The following is a 19220-nucleotide window of genomic DNA, read 5'->3' as shown; positions in this document are numbered from 1 at the left end:
GGGGGGGAATAGAAAAGTATAGGAGTTGAAAGTGTTTTAATTCCCTGAAGCTGAGAACTCCGTCTGGGTTTGTTTTTATTGCTCAGAGCCCCTGTTGAGTTCCCTCCTGCGCAGGATGCCAGAATTGGAGACTCTGGAGATCATGAAGTTGGTGAATTGCCCTGAGACCTTCACACCAGACATGAGGTGCACCATGGGCGGGTCTCCTCTGGTACGGGGCTACTTTGTCCTGGCAGGAATGAACTCTGCTGGCCTTTCGTTTGGTGGAGGAGCTGGAAAGTAAGTCTTTCTCACTCACTCAGCTTGCTGGCCTATATCTTTTCTAGAATTACTTTTTAATATGGTATGTAATACACTTAATCTGTTAATAAGAAGTTACAAGTACATGTAATTTGAGAGTGTCTCCTTGAAAGTAATCACCGTGGGAGGCTCTCCCTATATTCCTGAAATGTCATTATGCACAATGGTTTTGGAACTCCTCTTTTAGAGTCAGGCACTGATCCTGTAGGATGGATATTCTTGTGTACTCTGTCAGTTGTAACAAATGTGGGTCCTTTTAGTGAGTGTTTGAATTTGGAAACTTCCAAGTGTGGTGAGTGAGTAGATGATCATGATGAGTATTACAAGTTTTTATTTAAAAAGTAGGTAGTAAAAGTAAGCCAGTCATGAAAGGACAAATACTGTGTGATTTTATTTATATAAGATACTTAAGAGTCATCCAGTTCATGAAGACAGACAGTAAGTAGAAGGGTGGTTGTCCGGGCTGGGGGTAGGAAATTGAGAGTGACTGCTTAATAGATAAAGAATTCAGTTTGGGAAGATGTAAAGAGTTCTGGAAATGGATAGTGGTGGTGGTCACACGGCAATGTGAGTGTACTTACTGACACTGAACTTTACACTTAAAAAGGTTTAAGATGGTCAATTTATGTTATGTGTATTTCCACAATTAAAAAATATTTTTAAATTGGAGGGCATTTTTCTTGAGTGACTTGTAGAATGACTCTGAAAACAGTTATGGAAGTGGAGTTACCAGAAACATTTGGAGCTGAGATGTGATCAGATAACTGTGTAACCTCCTGAGGTGACTGTTCTAAAAGAACAAAAACCAACCCCAAAACAACAAAAAACCCCATTGGATGTATTGAGTATATTTGTGTGTATATTTTCGTCTTATTTCTTCAGAGATGTGTCTTAAACAGTTTCTAGGAATTCTTGTTATTAGAGCTAAAATCCTCTTAACGGTGTTGTGAGAGCAGTAGATGGGTTCGTGTTTGTTTCTTCCAGAAAAGTTAAGGAAATTGCTCAGAATTGCTCATCCAGTCCCTGATAAGACAGGATCTTTGATTCTGCTGGTTCTTGATTTGTGGTACAGTGCTGAGAGTATCACATCTGAGGCCCAACATCTTCCTTCCATCTAAACAGGTACCTCGCTGAATGGATGGTGCATGGTTATCCCTCAGAAAATGTCTGGGAATTGGATTTGAAACGTTTCGGAGCCCTCCAGAGCAGCCGCACCTTTCTGCGCCACCGGGTCATGGAAGTCATGCGTAAGTGAAGCTTTATCCCAGTGGCGTCTAGTTGCAGCTGTCTTACTCAGCCTGCTCAATCATTCCGAGGGGCAGATTTTTCCTGTTTTTTATTAACTGCTTCAACTTGGGCTTCTGATGTTTGACTGTTTCAGGCCTGTGTTGGGGGCATTGTCCCATGCGATATTTATAGAATGTTTTCCTTTGTATATTGTACCTTGTTTACATCACAGAACAGGAAAATAGAGCAGGACTTACAGGTGGTAATTCCTGTCAGACTCCATGCAGCAGCTTCTTGTATGTTCCCGGCATTGCCTGCCTTCCACTGTGCCTGAAAAAAACCTATGTCACAGTGAATGCTCTCGTTTCCTACTTGGTCTTTGAGATCGTGATTTGCTTTCCAAGGCATAGAATTTGCCAAGTTATTCTCAAAGTGATTCTTGTCATTAACCCATTATATGCTGGCAAGCTAGGAAACCACTTCTCATGTAAATACCAAACATATATTCCTGCTCTTTGTTCGTGTTCTTGCTTCCCTCCAACTTTGAAGAGTTGACCTCTGCATTTTAATGGAACTTGTTACGCTACCTTGTCTCTGATTTATTTTCTAGTAAACCCTTCGAGACAGCTTTTGTATCAGCAATTGAACCAAATCAGATTGTAATTTCACTTTTCCTGTACTGAGGAACTACTCTCAAACTTTGCCAAAACATATCTAAATATTTTGGGCACATTTATGCTCAGGAGTGAAGTTCCTACATTGGCAGTGACCACCGTTCTTGATTGAGATGAACTGCTGGTTTAATAGCTGGAGGTTCGTTCATGATGAGCATTTGGGTGACCTTTAACACCTGTATTGTCACTTTTGGCCTGTGACAGAGAACTCATATCCATGGGAGATACAGGACCTGGCAGCAGTATGTGTAACTGCTGAGCTGCTTTATTTTTAGCAAATATTTTGGTTAAAATGTTGAACTATTAAGTCTCTATTTCGCCATCCATAGTTATTTCAGAACCTGTGCAAGTCATAATTGAGCTTGAATTTCTCCTTGATGATATGACGTGTTTGGTGGCCTTGTGTGATTTTTATAAAACAGAAATTGCAGACATGATAGAAAATGGGGAAGGAGAAAGTAGAAAGTAAAACACCAGAGACTGACAAATTGTCACATTATAAGGAAGCCCATGCAGCTTCCCAAACTCCCTCACTACAATGACATACCTCTTGTCTAGAATGGTGTCAGGTCAGGTCTTCTCTTTGGAAAGGACTAGAGATCACACTCTTTCTGGCTGTTTCTACTCATTGCTGTTGCAGATTGGACATTAGGAGAATTGAATGCTGACTCTAGCTTTGTTATGTGAATAATGTCACTGGGACAGTACTATGCAACCTGTCAGATTTCAGAGCCACTAAATCAAGGTATGCTATGTGCCCTTTCACTTCAGAAGTGGGCTAAATATTAGAGAGGAAATGTCTATACAGGTCTGAGATCCCAACAACACAGGCACTATAAAGAATCAACTTTGTAACTACCTGTGATCTATTATACTTAAATATAACCTCATCTCTGCTATGGAGCTTAGCAAAGTTTAGAACTCTGAACTTTCTCCTATTGTTTCTTCCTACTAATTTGGAACATTAATTGTGAACAGAGACCTACAGCCATTATGTGACTCATAGCTATATAACTATGGAGGGATGATACCAGCTCTTGCAATATTATTCTTTCTCCTGGAGCATGCCTGTTATAATGGGTACTGTTTGGCAAATGAGGCTCCATTAGCCTGGAAGGATGTTTTTTTGAATAGGAGCAGCTCTAGGGTCTAGCGGATATTGGGTAGCTGTGTGGCTTGGGCTTTCATAGACCGTTATTTTCTGCTCTAGCTCTGCTGTATGATCTGAAGGTTCCCCGGTGGGACTTCCAGACAGGGAGGCAGTTACGCACTTCTCCTCTCTATGACCGGCTGGATGCACAAGGAGCCAGGTGGATGGAGAAACATGGATTCGAGAGGCCAAAGTATTTTGTGCCACCAGACAAGGGTAAAAAGGCATATTCTCATTTTTTTTTTTTTTTTGCCCTGAGAATAATAAAACTTATTTTTAAATGTATGTAGCTAGAATGTGTTCATGGAAGAATAAATAATAAAGGCCACTATACTGTATTGAACTATACAGGGAGACTCCCCAATATAAATCCCTTCCTTTCCGCTCCTGTTTTTTCTGTTCTGCAGACCTCCTGGCATTGGAGCAGAGCAAGACTTTCTATAAGCCAGACTGGTTTGACATTGTGGAGTCTGAAGTCAAGTGCTGTAAGGAAGCTGTGTGTGTCATTGACATGTCTTCTTTCACAAAGTTTGAAATAACAGTAAGTATTTGGGAACCAATAAAACATACTAAGAAACTGCATATTTGTTGAATGCCTTCTTTTTTCATCTGTCTCTTCAAAACTGATTCTGTAAGAAATCTGGTATATTTTAATGTCAGCTTTATTACAACATTTTTCTGAATTTTTAGGTGTTTCGGGTTTTTAATCTGCTTGCAGATGCCCATTTATCATTATAATCAATTGCTAGCTTTCTCTGGAGCTTCTGGCAGTGGCGTAAATGTGCAAATATTATTGCCCGAGTACTAGCTCATTGAATTTTCTCAGCAAGTGGTACTGCTCATCAGGCCGTGTTACCTAGCCAAATGGCTCTTGTGCTCTCTCTGCTTTGTTCCTGAACCCTACAGTCCACCGGAGATCAGGCATTGGAAATTCTACAGTACCTCTTCTCCAATGACCTGGACGTGCCCGTGGGCCACATCGTGCATACCGGCATGCTCAACGAGGGTGGAGGGTATGAAAATGACTGCAGCATAGCACGCCTGAACAAGCGCAGGTGAGGTCAGCCGCCAGCCCGCCCTGCTCCCTCCAGCACACTGCTTCCTTAAGGGCACTGTGGCAGAGCTGAGCACTCAGCTCACTTTTCCAGGAAGCCATAATTATACCAAGGACAAAAACATTTCATTCTCTTAATGGCCAGCTCATTAGCAGCCCAGTACAAAAAGAAATCACCAGAAAAAAAAGACTAAAACTCACCAGACTATGTAAAACTCGATGTGGAAAAATTAGTTACCCTATTGGGAGAAGACACCTTCTCTTTGGTTAGTAGGTCTGTGTAATTTCTTGGCAGTACCAGGAAGCCGGAGTCTTCTGTTTGTCCTTATGTGGTGGATCCTAGAATTACGTGCCACTGGCCCTCCCTGAAAGCTAAGAGCTTGTTTGCCAGTGTTCTACTCATTGCTTTGGAACTAGCTGAGAACTTAATTGCTTCCGGATCCTTTTCCTAGTGCCTGGTTTTGATTACTTTTGCTTCTCACTTCCAGTTTCTTCATGATTTCTCCGACCGACCAGCAGATCCACTGTTGGGCCTGGCTTAAGAAACACATGCCGAAAGACAGCAACCTGCTCCTGGAGGATGTCACCTGGAAATACACTGGTAAGGTGGCCTCTGGGGTCAGCTGAACAAGGCCAGCCAGTCCAGGTTTCTCTTCTCCATTTGCCTGTGTACATGACATTCAAAAATGACTGTCAGAATTAGAAGTGTGGGAGAGGCTCTCTGGTCATAGAACATTGATCTTGAATGTGTCCTTATGTTTTCAGTGAAGCATGGAATGAGTAAATGCTTCAGTTTTTGTTGAATGAGTAAATCATTTAAAAAATATTTTTATCTTTATTGCCCAAGTATTTATTTTCTTCAAAATTTCCCCTTAGTTTTTATTTTTTATGAGTGAATAATTTTTAAGGATACTTAAAATTCCTGATTATCTCAGCAGTTCTGTCAGGGGAGCAGCCCCCTTCTTCTGCCTCCATTCCAGGTCTAACCCCTTGCCACCACTTACCTGACTCCTGCCCCTCGCCCCTCCAGGCCCTCGTTCTCAATTCATAGCAGCAAATATGATTAACTTCTTGCTACCAGATTGGCAAACTACAGAATCCTGTTGAATCAAAGTTTGTAGTCCAGCCCATATGAGGGTAGTTGATGTGTAATTAGCACAAACTGCTGTCTCAAACATGACAGGATCCAGGGTGGTTGGGCAGCTCTCCTCAGGACTCTTCTCCTGGTCCTGATTTGGGATTTGGGTCTTTTCCATCATGATGCTACACTGGGAAGAGGAGGGGAATAGGAATTGTGCAGGGGGATTATGACCGGCCCTGGAAGTGGGCTCCTATCCCAGTAGCCAGGACTTGGTGTCTTGGTCCCATGTAATTACCAAGGAGGCTATGGAATGTTGCCTTCCTGTGTCCCAGGAAGAGGAAACACACTCGCCAGGCTCTCTGATGCCTGCAGTCAGCTGCATTTAGCAGGCCTGTCAGGAGAGGTGTATTAACCAGAATCAGGGTGCTCTGTCTATCCTTGTTTTGCCTAAGCAAAGGGATGCTTTTGTGGTCTTGCCACCCAGGCCTGGCCATAGTGAGCAAGTCCACAACAAACCTTTCCCACTGGTTCAGCTGTTCACCTGGAGTGGCCAAACATCTCTTGTTCTTTTCCGTTTAGCCCTCAATCTGATTGGTCCTCGAGCGGTGGATGTGCTGTCCGAGTTGTCCTATGCCCCTATGACTTCAGAACACTTCCCAAGTCTGTTTTGCAAGGTGGGTGAGAGTCAAGTTCTAGTTTTTAAGTGGGTGGGGAATCTTTCTTTTGTAGAGATGGCAATTACATGTTCTTACTATGACATTAACACACACAGAGCATGTTCCGATTTTTATTAAGCAGACAAAATGACAAAATAAATTCATTTCTTTATTTTTCACCCTTCAAGGTCTCCTTGCTTAATAAGCATTAGGATATCTTTGAAGTGGATTTAATGTCTTTGAATATCAGTTCTATATATTTGTTTTCTTAGATTAAAATCCTAAATTATAGGATTATGACACTGATGCCCCAAAAATGCCAGTCAAGGTTAGGTCCCTTTTTTCCATGCAGTATTTCCTCTTTTTCCTTACACAGAATAACTTCTGTGTATGTGGCATCTTCAGGTTAAGAAATGATTTAGGTAAGTCTCTTAACAACTTACATAATTTTCTTTCTTATGTTGGCAGCAATAGTGGAGTAAAACAATTGTAACTGAACAAAAGAAATGGTAATTGAATACTCTCTAGCAAGTGGCCGATTAGAGGTCCTAACGGACAGACGTCAGTCACCAAGCACCTTGGGGACAGTTACTGATGGAGGCTCTTTGAAGTTCAAACCAAAGTTGGGATCTACCTACTAACTGATTGTAGTTTTCCTTTTTCTACACGGCAGAGTGAGGGCAACAGAAAACTCACTGTTGGCCATTAGCAGGCTCCTTCACAGCACTTTCTGTGCCTCTTGAAGGAGTGATCCATATATGTGCATCTAGAGAACCACGTGGTGTTGGGCTTCTTGTGGAAATGTGCTTTAATGCCACCTGGGACTTAGCACTTTCCTTTATAGGTACAGAGATGGAATCAGAGCCCGTTAGGTAACTGAGTTGCTGTGAACATGTTCTGAACTTGAGAAGCCTGGTCTCTGACCCCAGGGTAGCAGTGAACCGCGTTCGGTGGGTATCAGGCATCTTTTGTGGGCACGTGCCCAGGACTTGCCTGCCGAGTGCCCCAGAGAAGACATTTGTCTGGTCCTCATTGCTCATGACACCCTTGACTAAAAAATCTTCAGCAGGACTTTGCAAAAGAAATATTTCATGCTTATCAAAGACTGCCTCTACTTCCCACCAGTAGCTTAGCTAGCACGCCTGAAATGGTGATATTCATGAGAGGAGATATGGTAAAGGCTGTGCTGTATTCCTAAGGACCTCAAAACCTGGAAACAAACCATTTTGAGGATGAAATTCTTTCACTCGTGTCTCTCCTTTAGGGTCAAAGGGGTTTACCTCAGGCATCCATTCCTTTAACAAACACTTGAGTGCCCACTTCCCCTGAGGCATGATGGTGCTGACTATGTCCATGTCCCTTTGTTTCCACAGGAGATGAGCGTGGGCTATGCCAACGGGATCCGGGTGATGAGCATGACTCACACAGGAGAGCCGGGCTTCATGCTGTATATCCCCATAGAGGTGAGACGCACAGATGGAAGGTGTGCGGGCTGTCCCACACCTGCCGAGCACATCTGATTGGGCCTTAGTAATTGAGTAGGTTGCCTTAAAGAGATTTTAACATTTTATACTACGTTATTTACTGTTTTTGAATAGGTAACACATTCACATGATTTAAAAATAAATCCCAAAGTATTCAGTGCCACCTGACCAGTTCCTACCAACCACCACCAATGATGTTAGTTCTTTGTATGTCATGTCAGACATTTTTGTGTGTATGAAAGCAAGTTCAAAGACATATTCTTAACTCCCTTTTTAGAAACAAACAGAAGCATACTGCTATTCTTCATCTTGATTTTTTTTTTCTTAACAATTTAGAGATCTATGAGTGCCTAAAAAGAAAGAGCTTTCTCTCTTTTTTCCTTTATTTTTTTTTTTTTTAAGATTTTATTGGGAATTTGGGGGAGGGGAACAGACAAGTTGCTGTCCTTTTGTTCTTCAGTCTAGTTGTATAGGACGTCGCTTCACCTGTCCACGTTGGTATTATCATTGTGCTCTTCCCAGGTGAGGCAGATCTGTCGCCGGCCTCTGGATGGCCGCTCACAGCGGCTCTTGGCAGCTCACACCTGCTGCCAGCCGCTCAGCTGGCTGCCGGCCATACACGGTAGCTTATGGCAGCCCACTACAGCAGGGGCTGCAGCCTAGGCCGTCGCCGGCAACTCACAGCAGCCCAGCTCCAGGTCGAGCTGTTGTTCACCATCTTAGCTGTAGAGGGCAGTGTCACTGGCTCCATGTGGGATCCAAACCAGGGCCTTACTGCTCAGAGCTGGCGTCCCAAGCCAGCTCTCAACCAACGTGCCACTCGGCTGGCCCGTCCTTTATTTTTTAATAGTGGTGTATAATTCCATCATATAGTTGAATCATAATTTATTTAACCAGTCTGGTACTAATACACATTTATGGTGTTTCTATTCCTTTGTAATGATAAAAAGCTGCAGCGTAAAGTGTCTTTTTTTTTTTTACTGCATGTACCAGCACAGGGAGTTGTCAGACTTTAGTCTGAGAAGTACAAAATCGTTTGTCAGTGGTTTTAATTTCCCTTGTGTTTGAGACTGAGCTACTTTCAAAACCCATCTCCCTCCAAGTGAAATACCATGGACAGGACCTGCAGCCTGCCTACCTGCTCTCCACCCATTCTCTTCTGATCTCAGCAGACATGTCTTCTCTGCCTCTCTCACCCCCTGCCAGTCTTTGAACATGCCAGCCTGCTTCTGCCTCAGGGCTTTACTTTTGCTCTTCTCCTCCCCTGGTGTGTCCTCTCAGATAGCTGCACCCCAGATCACAGCCATACCTGCTTCAGGTCTTATTCACACATCACTTTCTTGATGAACCCCACCCCCAGTTCTCCCTATTGCCCTTTCTTGGTTTTTCTCCATAGTGCTTACCACCTGTCTAATAAAATACTTTTTTTTTTTTTTAAGATTTTTATTGGGGAATTGGAGGGAGGGGAACAGTGCTGGGGAATTGGGGGAAGGGGAACAGACAAGTTGCTGTCGTTTTGTTCTTCAGTCTAGTTTGTGGAGGACGTTGCTTCACTGGCCCAAGTTGGCACCATCATTGTGCTCTTCCAGGTGAGGCAGATCAGTCGCCAGCTTCTGGACGGCCGCTCACTGCAGCTGCTGGCTACATACGGTAGCCTATGGCAACCCACTGCCACAGGGGCTGCAGCCTACGCCGTTGACTCATGGCATCCCAGCTCCAGGTTGAGCTGTTGTTCATGTCACTGGCCCTCATATGTGGGATCCGAACCGGGGCCCTCTGGCGTCCCAAGCTAGTTCTTAACCATCGTGCCACTCGGCTGGCCCTAAAATACATTTTATTTTGTTCAACAGACTACCCCTGTGTAAATGTTAAGTTCCCTGAGGACCAGGGATATTAGTCTGTTTTAACTTTTATATCCCCGGCACCTGGAGAAGTACTTGGCACATAGTACATACTTAATACATGTTGCATGAATGAGTTCTGGTCATATCCTTGGTCTGTTTGCACTGAATAATTGGTTTTTTTGCCAATTTGTAGACATTCTCTGAATCAGACAGTCCTTACTGTTGAGTTGTAAATTTTTTTCCAGTTTGCCATTTGTCTTTTGATTTGTTGTTTTTTGCCCTGTAGAAGGATTTTTAAATTTTACTTTTTATTATGGAAAATGTTTCCTGTGTTGCAGAAATTAAAAAAAATGTTTTATGTAGTTAAAAAGTTTTTTGTGGCTTCTAGAGTTTGCTACAGAGAAGAAGGCTTCCCCATTCCAGGGCTATAAAATTTTGTTTTCTTCTGATGCTTTTATAGTTTGTGTTATTTATGGGGGTTTTTTGCTTTTTAGTACTTAAATGTTCCATCCTTTCACAGTACCTCTTGGTGTACTTTATGAGATATGGATCAAATTATTCCACATGGATAATCAATTGATTTGAGATTCTACCTTTATCAGATACAAAATTCCTATATGTATTTGGATTTATTTCTGGACTGTTTTACTCTGTTCTGTTGGTTTATCTATTTATGGTCTAGGATCACACTTAATTATTGAATCTTTATTATATATTTTAACATGTACAAGTACTTTTTCTTCCTCATAGCTTGGAAAACTGGAAAAAAACAATTCCTGTTTCCTTATTTTCCCTTGTAAACTCTATAATCATGTAGTTAAAACAACACCCTATTTTTTGGGATTGTTATATTTATAAATTAGGGAGAATTGACATTCTTATGTGTTGAATATCATAAAGTATGCCTTTTATTTTTCAAGTTTTCATGGTGACTTTCAGATGTATTTTGAAGTTTTCTTCACATAGATGTTCTACATTTCTTAAGTTTATTTGAATAATACTTTGTTGTTGCTATTGTGAATGGGAAGGGTGTCTTCTGTTCTCTTCTAGGTAATTATGATTTATGAAAGCTTTTTTCTGTATATTAATTCTTTAATTCCTTACTAAATTATTGTATTTTTAGTTGATTCTCTGTAATTTCCAGGGTTCACTCTTACCATATACAAACAGTAAATTTTTCTTCTCCACATTTTTATTCCTACAGTTTCTTTCCCTGCCCAGTTGTGACAGGCATTAGTCATATTACTCATAGTCTTAGGCTTTCTTTTAATTATTGAATGAAGCATGTATTTATCAGCCCATGAAACTCTGCCTTTCCACACTCAGAAATATAATATTAAGATAGAGTATTCATGATTTAAGAAGAGTTGATACAAATGTAGCTGCTATGTTCTGCCTGTACAGACAGATGTTCTGCCTGTACAGACAGACAAATTCTGAAGTGCCCTACGGTCATGCAGGCGTTACCACCTGAGTGCCCATGTCGTTGATTGGTCAGACCCCATCAGGAGGGAAGGCTCTGTGGCTTCTAGCAGCTTCATTGCTTGGAAGCCCTTCTTTATGCCTCTGACTTTCCTGGACTGGTCCCACTCTTGTGATTTTCCATGAGTCCAGGAGGTAATCTGTGCCATGCCTGGCTTCTTTTCAAACTGGCTTTTGTCCTCAAGACGCTTATACTTGTCTCTGAGATGTCTTCTAAAACATAGTGGCAGATGGTAGATTTTTGTTTTCTTCACACTTAAGTCCCCAGCATTTAGTGAGAAAATTAGTAAATGTTAGGGATCCACTTTTCCCTTTGCTCTTCTCATTTAGCCTAAGACTATCACCTGCTTTAAGTAAATCTTTCCTCCTTTGCCTCCTCTTACCTCAAGTACAGAGTATTCAGCTTGAGACAGAAAAGTACCAAACGCACCAGACACTGGCTCTTAGTATTCTCCTCTCCCTGCCAGTCTCCTCCCCCCACCTCTACTAATCCAGGTCTTTCACACACATAACACAGGCTGTGTTATAGGCAATAGCTTTGTTCTCTTTTTCCACGTTTAGTTTTCCTGACCACAGTGGTCTGTTCAGTAGATGACTGTTCAGCTGCAGTAGTGCAATTTATAGAGAAACATACATTGACAGGATAAAGAATTATAATACCAATGAAACTCAAATAACACCAACAAATTTTCTTTTTTTTCCGTTTTATTGAGATATAATTGACATATATCACTACATAAGTTTTAAGATGTACAAAATAATGGATTACTTATATTGTGAAATGATTACTGCCGTAAGTTTAGTGTCTATCATCTCATCTCATAGATACAAAAACAAAATGCAAATTTTTTTTGCCTTGTGCTATGAGAACTCAGGATTTATTTAACTTTCATATGTATCATACAGCACTGTGAGCTATAGTTATCATGTTGTACATTACATCATTAGTACTTACCTTATAACTGGAAGTTTGTATCTTTTGACCACTTCCCTCCAATCTCCCTACCCCCTACTTCTGATAACCACAAATCTTTGAGTTTTTCTTTTTTGATTCCAGATACTACAGTATTTTGTCTTTCTCTGACTTATTTCTGGTTTTTTTTTTGTTTGTTTTTTTACAGTTTTTAAAGAAATAGTTTCTTGGGCTTTAGACTTAACAGTGTGTTGCATATTTGCTTTCAATTTGGAAAACTTTCTGTTCATTTATCTGATACTTACACGTTTTTGGAACCAAGAAAAGAACAATGTGAGAGGCCAGATATGGGACGCTGGTAGGAGAGCGCTACTTTTTGGCTCCTCTGTGACTTGTTCTGGGTCTCTTAAGATATGCCATAATCTGTGTGAAAAATCAGATGTTGTGCACGCGCATCTGGAGTGACATGTAACACGTTTCATAGCACAGGCCAGCATATAAGGGAAGGACCAGGTTGGAGAATTGGGGCAAGAGAAAGCCGGAGCTAGAACAAAGCTGGTGGAGGATGAGTGTGCTATTGAAGAAGCAGTTCTGAGATTGGTATTGGGTGGTAAGAGTGCTTTTATGAGTTATTATTCAGTAATTGCCATATTCAGTACTTAGGTCACTCTCCTAGAGACTGAAGAGAGATGGATGCTGCTTTCACAGAACTTAAGTCTAGGACTTCGGCTTGTTGAGGATGAGACATCCTGAGAATTTCATACAACCCTCTCCCCCCGTCCAGGTTAATAGTGTCAGCCATCAGGCACGCCAGACACAGTCCATGTTGAAAAATGTGTTTGCTGCTTACCAACCTTTTGTCTTTCCTAGTATGCCCTGCATGTGTACAATGAAGTGATGAGTGTTGGGCAGAAGTACGGAATCCGGAACGCTGGCTATTACGCTCTCCGTAGTCTCCGAATTGAGAAGTTTTTTGCCTTCTGGGGTCAGGATTTAAATACCCTCACCAGCCCCCTGGAATGTGGACGAGAGTCTCGGGTGAAATTAGAGAAGGTAATGTGTCCATCACTCCGCTTCCCAAGCAGGAAATCTGCATTAGAACAGGAGGAAGAGCTCATGTGGAAGCGAAAGTGTAAGCGTAGAGACCTCAATGATAGCATCAGGTGAACAGTGACAATTAGGACATCCTTAGCATGAAAAATGTATCTATGGGATAAAACATCTTAATATGCAAACAACAAACGGACAACACTTGTTTTGAACATTCTGCTCTCTTTTAGACTGAGTGCTTTCTGGGGAGTTTTTCTGAGTTGATTATGATACATTAACATGCCACAACTATTTGTACAAATTAGTCACCTTACACTCAACTACATAATTTGTTTCTTTTGAAAATAATATATGAACATGATTTTTTAAAAAAAATCATAGTTCAAGAGGATGTTCATTGAGGTCTCTTTTCCATCTCTGACCCCGCCCCCCCCCATGTCACTGCCACCTTTACCAAAGCACTTTGTCCTTTCAGCAAGCATCGGTGGTGCGAACAGATGAGTATGTAATTCCTTTGCCACTTGTTTTAACCTGCATGGTTGGATACCACACACTTGCTATATTGTTCCTTGTTTTTTTTACTTCATATTAGTATAGTAAATCTATAGTATCCTTGAACAATTATAAAAAATATATAATTATATTGGTTTGTCAGAAAAGTCATGACGTATTTTTTCTATGTTTTTTGTTGCAAAAATGCGTCATGACTTTTCCAACAACCCAATATTTCCAAAAATACTCATTTTGGAAAATATGGAAAAATATGAATGATTTCAATTTTCTTTTTTATAATAGATATATTCATCCTGCTCTTGTTTTGTACATATGCATATGTATATATGCATTGACTTTTTGTTGGGATTATATAAAAACATTGTTTTTCTAAAAATTCTAGCAAGTATTTTTGAGTAGTAATTTTTCATCTTAAATATTTTTTTTCTGTGTGGTCTTTTGATGGAAATCTGTGTTTATAGAACAAAAAAGAAAAATGGGTACCTGTGGAGTTAGTCTCTGAAGGTGTCAATTTCTCCAAAGCCTGCAGGGGTGTGGGGAAGAGCGCTGCACTCACTGTAGTGACACTGGAGGACCTGTCCCAGAATGCTGAGAGCCAGAGAGGAGACGCCATCTGAGTGTTGCCTTTCTTTCCTAGGGGATGGATTTCATTGGTCGAGATGCCCTGCTGCAGCAGAAGCAGAACGGGGTGTATAAACGCCTCACTATGTTCATCCTGGATGACCATGACACAGACCTGGACCTCTGGCCTTGGTGGGGAGAGCCCATTTACCGAAACGGGCAGTACGTTGGCAAGACCACCAGCAGTGCCTATAGCTACACCATGGAACGCCACGTTTGCCTGGGCTTCGTACACAATTTCTCTGAGGACACTGGAGAAGAGCAGGTGGTTACCCCAGATTACATCAACCGGGGAGAGTATGAGATTGACATCGCCGGACACCGGTTCCAGGCCAAGGCCAAGCTCTACCCGGTCACCTCTCTCTACACCCATAAGCGCCGAAAGGAAGATGTAGAGCTAAGTGACTTGCATGGGAAGTAATACCAGGCATCTTATCATCCCCATCTTATCTTAAGAGCTTCTCTCCTGCTGATCCTGTCCCTCCTGACTTATCTCCTGGATGTAATTTTAAACTTTGCCTTCTTTTAAACCTTTTGCTTTGCAACCTCTCTTGTCCTTCCATCTTCTCCTCCTCCCTTTTGCACTTCCCCTTCTGCTAATACTTACTCTGGGCTGTTCATCTTGTCCTGCCACCCCTCTCAGATTCCCATGGTGACAGGAACATGCTCCTCTTGTGGAAGTGGGTTATGGTGACAGTCTGATTTCAAATGCTGGGTCTTGAAGTAAGGGAAGCTGGTGGTGTGCAGGCCTTAGGGCAGGAGTCGGTCTCTGTGGGGCTGTCTTCTCGGAGAAACCTGTTCATTTCGGTGGGTTGCTGTATGTCTGATGCAGAGCAGCGGGACAGTTTGTGCCTTTCAGCCAGGCAGCCCCTTCTCCTGTCTCACTGCGCTGCGGTTGGCACCCTGTTACCTCTAGCAAAACGATGACCATCTACCTCACTGATGGGAGGCATTATGCGGACGTTGTCTGGAGCAGAGATAAATCGTTAACCTGGACCACCCCCAGCCTTCCTGCCAAGCCAGTTATCAGACCATAGGGCCAGGGCTACCTGCCTCTATTTTTTCTTCATCTCTTTTTAATCTCGATAATGAGGGGTTTTGTTTAGCAGAGTAAATAAGTAGGCCACAGTATTTGAAAGGGAAAAACCATGTTGCCTTTTGCGTTGCTTTTCCCAACTGAAAGGGTCTGACCTCAGAAAGTACCAACACCAAACAATGCGGGGTTTTGTATTAAAACAGTGCTGCTTTTCTTCTATCAAGTCAGAGTTCAATCATCCCATCTTGATTGTCCTCATCAGTTCAGCCTCACCTGTCCCTTCAGCAGGAGGCCCACTAGCTCAGCAAACGTTTCTCCTGCTTTAGAAAAGGGAGCGAGTGAACTGTGCTGGCCATGAGTTCAAGAGACCTACTGGAATCCCATGCTGCCGCCTCTGGCACAGGACAGACACAGAGAATTCAGTGTGGAGGGTGCATGTGACATGAGCCTAGCAGACTGCTTTCCATCCTTTCTTTCCCCATTGAGCTCTCTCTCCATAGTATCCTCTGGAGTAGAAAACTTGGCGTGCCCCACGAGGGCTCTGCACAATTAAGTAGTGTTTCTATTTTCTAAGGGTGAAACTCAGATATCCCAGACTGTGCCATCTTAACGTTTAATTTTCCCTTGACATAAGCTGCCCTAACCTGTTGTTAGAGATTTTAACTTGGTATCTCAGAAGCATTAGCTCTGATAGGTCTATAAATCTCACTTTATTAGAGCAGCTTAAAATTCTCAGGTGTCTGCCTGCTGTGGCATTTCCGTTTACCCACTGATCTGACTGGCTTGTTTTGTTCCAGATATTTCTTGCCATTTATCCAGCCAGACCACACCTACTTGATTGTTGACTTCAGTGTCTACCTTTTTAGGAGGTCTTAATTTATTAAGGGATCATGTGATTAGAACTGCTTGGGGGCTCTGCTATTTTGGTGCAGATGTGTACTTATTATAACTAGCTGACAGAACTTGCTCTTGGGCACAGAGGAGGGAGGTGACGTGCTGTGCCCAGCACTGTGAAGGACTCAGGCGAGCAGAGAGCAGGCACTTGGCCAATGCAGATATTACCAGCAGACAGCTGACTGACCCAAGATGGAAACAGATGATTTAGAGATAAGGGTATCCGTGCGCTGCACCATTCCAAAGTCATCTGTGTACATGAAATCTAGTTGGGATCGAATCCAAAAGAAATTGTAGAGTTATAATGTCATCTTGTCCACAGGTAGGGGTCATACTCCTGACTGTGGCAAGATGGTACTCTTCTGGAGCTTCACTTGTTTACTGGGTGTCCTGAAGCACGTATACTTACCTTTTGACATTTTAAAGTCCATCCCTGAAGTCTGGGCTCTGACAACCCCACAGTTTTGTTTGGTCGTAAATCTGAAGGGGGTGACTCCACCTCTAGCAAAATTGACAATCAAAACATCTCATCTTTGTGTCATTTCCGTCCCGTGGGCAGTGGGGCCACATATTTGCCTTGTGTGACACTTCACCTCTCGCTAGAGATTCGTGAGGTTCTGGGCTCTTCTTGTAATTGGGTGGCTAGACTTTAGTTTTATTTAGGTGGTTGGTCCCTTTCTCTCTGATATGATCTGTCACCACCTTTGTGTTCTCTTGGGAGAGGGGCTCTGTACACTTCTAGCGTGTCAGCACATTCAATTGAAGAACCTTGAACCTAGAAGCATAAAGTACAAGTACGTTAGCCTCAAAGAGATGAAGGCCAGGGCTGCAAGCTTCCTGTGGGCCTTGTCCTCCTTGCAAATACTGCCTGAGCCCCCAATCACTCACGCCACATGTAAGTCCTGTTGCCTGGCACTGCCGTGGTTATCTGACACTGAAGCTTGCATCAGAGAGATTTCCTGTCCATGATAATGTCACTGAAGTCAGAGAAGCTCTAATTCAGAAAGTTTTAAGAGCAAAAAGGGACAAAAGCTACCTGCTTGGATAGTCTGATGTCCTTTCACTTGTGTTGCAGTCGCCTTCACTGCACGGGTTGGACATGCTCCAGCAGAGAAGTGAACACTACATATCTAGAGTTCTTCTGGGGAGTCCCGGTAACCCCAGATGTGAGCTGCCATTCAGGCTAGGGATCCAAAGACCATTTGGCCCAGTGGTTAACGCAGTTTCACTTTGGCCCCAAGATCCCATTTCTGCAGGAGGCGAGCACAGTCACTTTGATTCTCATGAAGAGGAGGTGTGAGGTCCTTGGATTCTATCTCCTTGTACAGAACAAGAGTTTTACCTGCTTCCCTTCTTTCTTGGGCTGTTTCCAAGAAAGTGACTAAAATGTAAAAAGCGCTTCAGTCTTCTCCATTACCAGCCTGCCTTTGCAGTGTTAACTTGTCCCCCGGCCTGACCACCTATGTGACAGGAACGATAGCAGCTTTCTAAAAGTGGGTTTGCGTCACTGAAGAGATGACTCACCGCCTGGATTTGGGGCTATAACTTCAGGACACATCTGCTGGCCTCTGAGTGACCCTCCACCATCCTTTCAGAAGCTGAGGCAGACAAAAGGGAATGTTCTATGGCCTGGGGTCTTGGTTCTGACCCTAGAAGAACAACTGCACTGGCTTGCTGTCAGCGGTAAGCTCCAAGCTTCATTTTTAGATCTCTGTTGCTTCTTGACCAGTATTCAGCAAGGATCCTCTTGAGTATCTAAGATAGATGTTTGGTCAGTAGTACTTAATACTGAAAAATAACCTTTTGTTTTCATTTACTTTCTACACGCCTCACCTCCCCCCTCCCCCCATCCCTTATAAACTTTGATAAAAGCAGCACTTTATCAACATGATATAGGGGAAATTTTCATGAGTAAAGCATTTTTATCTCACACACGTCGTCTGCAGACACATGGATTCAGGAGAAACACAGCTGAGGGGAAGAAATGGGAGCTGAAGTGTTTGGGCATTAACCACGTTGTCCAGCAGTGAGCTGTGAATGAGCGGTGGGCCTGCTGTCGGCGCCTCCCCTACTGCCTCCACTTCCAGGTGCTCAGTCGTAAGGCTCCTTCACTGTCAGGATGGGGCTCACGTCTGCAGTCCCTCATCACTACCAATGCACTGTTTTTCAAGAGGACTGAGTATTTTTGTATGTCTTTGCCTTTGTCCATTAAACACTAGAGTTGTTCCTTATATGATATCATTCTTGACTTCTCTGAGTAGAGTGTTGGCATTCCTTGGAGAATTATACATTTCTCATGGGCTATTTTTCTCATGGTATTTTTATGCTTTGCAAACCTTCTGCCATCTCCTTTTACTGTCTCTAAAGGACAGAAACTACAAGAGGTGAGGAGGATATTTTCAGCATCTGTTTCAAAAGATGTAAGCCAGGAATTCCCTTGCACACTGGAGCTCAGAGTACCTCTTTTCTCCACGCCAGGTTCTCGTGCCTTACACTCCAGAATGTCACATGGTGGGTGGAGAGAGGAAGGACGAAAAAGAAAGTAACTCCATTTCAGTGTGAGGGTTCCATCACCCCGCATAGCCTCTCCTTCCCCAGGACAGATGGGTGTGAGGTAGAAAGCTCCCGCAGCTCGTTTCAGTGAAGGGCTTTCTAGCAGCACAGTTCACACTTTACTCTCTGGTCAACTCTTGGGATATATCACAGAGCCACTGTAATTACCACTGTAATTATTGTAAAGTGCTGTATAGCTCATTATTTGCATTTGTAAATGTGCAGTTCTGTTCGGCCCCTTTCTTTTTCTGTGTCGAGTTAGTATGTGGTCCTGAAAATGTTCAAGCACTTGAGTAAATGGGATCTTTTCTCAAGAGCCCTGGTGGCTTTAGGCACACAGGGTGACTGAGCGTTTCTGTCCTCTGTGAACACGGTATTAATATTGTGCACTGTGTTTCTATCAAGGCAGATTTCAATTAAGATTTTCTGTTCATGTTACTAGGTTTGTCAATGAATAAACAGACATTTTAATTACTCTTGCTGGGACTGCTTGTGAAATATTCTTAATCTGTATAACTCAGTATATGTATTTGCCATCACAAAAGATAAACATGATACATAAACCTGTGTACTGCTGTGTTACCAAGTGTGAAACTGAGGTTGAGTACATAGAGCATTATGCAGGGGTGGCCTGGCTGGAGAGAGAGTGTCTCCATTCCTCCTCCTGAGGTTATCATCACTGCCACTG

At 42.7% G+C, this 19220-nt stretch overlaps 1 protein-coding gene across 6 annotated transcripts in view; it reads left to right on the top strand.

Annotated features, from left to right (window-relative positions):
- PDPR (pyruvate dehydrogenase phosphatase regulatory subunit) overlaps positions 1-19011 on the top strand; it is a 38044-nt gene extending 19033 nt beyond the window's left edge. For 5 of the 6 annotated variants that reach the window (XM_019646414.1, XM_019646413.1, XM_019646415.1 and 2 more), the window contains 10 exons: positions 87-279; positions 1423-1547; positions 3412-3567; positions 3759-3892; positions 4258-4406; positions 4894-5006; positions 6066-6160; positions 7516-7605; positions 12736-12918; positions 14066-19011. In XM_019646414.1, coding sequence (XP_019501959.1) covers positions 87-279; positions 1423-1547; positions 3412-3567; positions 3759-3892; positions 4258-4406; positions 4894-5006; positions 6066-6160; positions 7516-7605; positions 12736-12918; positions 14066-14470 — 1643 coding nt within the window. In that variant the 3' untranslated portion in view covers positions 14471-19011. The remainder of the gene's footprint in view (positions 1-86; positions 280-1422; positions 1548-3411; positions 3568-3758; positions 3893-4257; positions 4407-4893; positions 5007-6065; positions 6161-7515; positions 7606-12735; positions 12919-14065) is intronic. The other variant, XR_002124489.1, reaches the window with a different exon arrangement.
- The last annotated feature ends 209 nt before the right edge of the window (positions 19012-19220 follow it).

Source organism: Hipposideros armiger, unplaced genomic scaffold, assembly GCF_001890085.2.
Source record: "Hipposideros armiger isolate ML-2016 unplaced genomic scaffold, ASM189008v1 scaffold_102, whole genome shotgun sequence".
Taxonomy (NCBI): Eukaryota; Metazoa; Chordata; class Mammalia; order Chiroptera; family Hipposideridae; genus Hipposideros; species Hipposideros armiger.
This window is presented reverse-complemented; position numbering and strand designations above follow the sequence as displayed.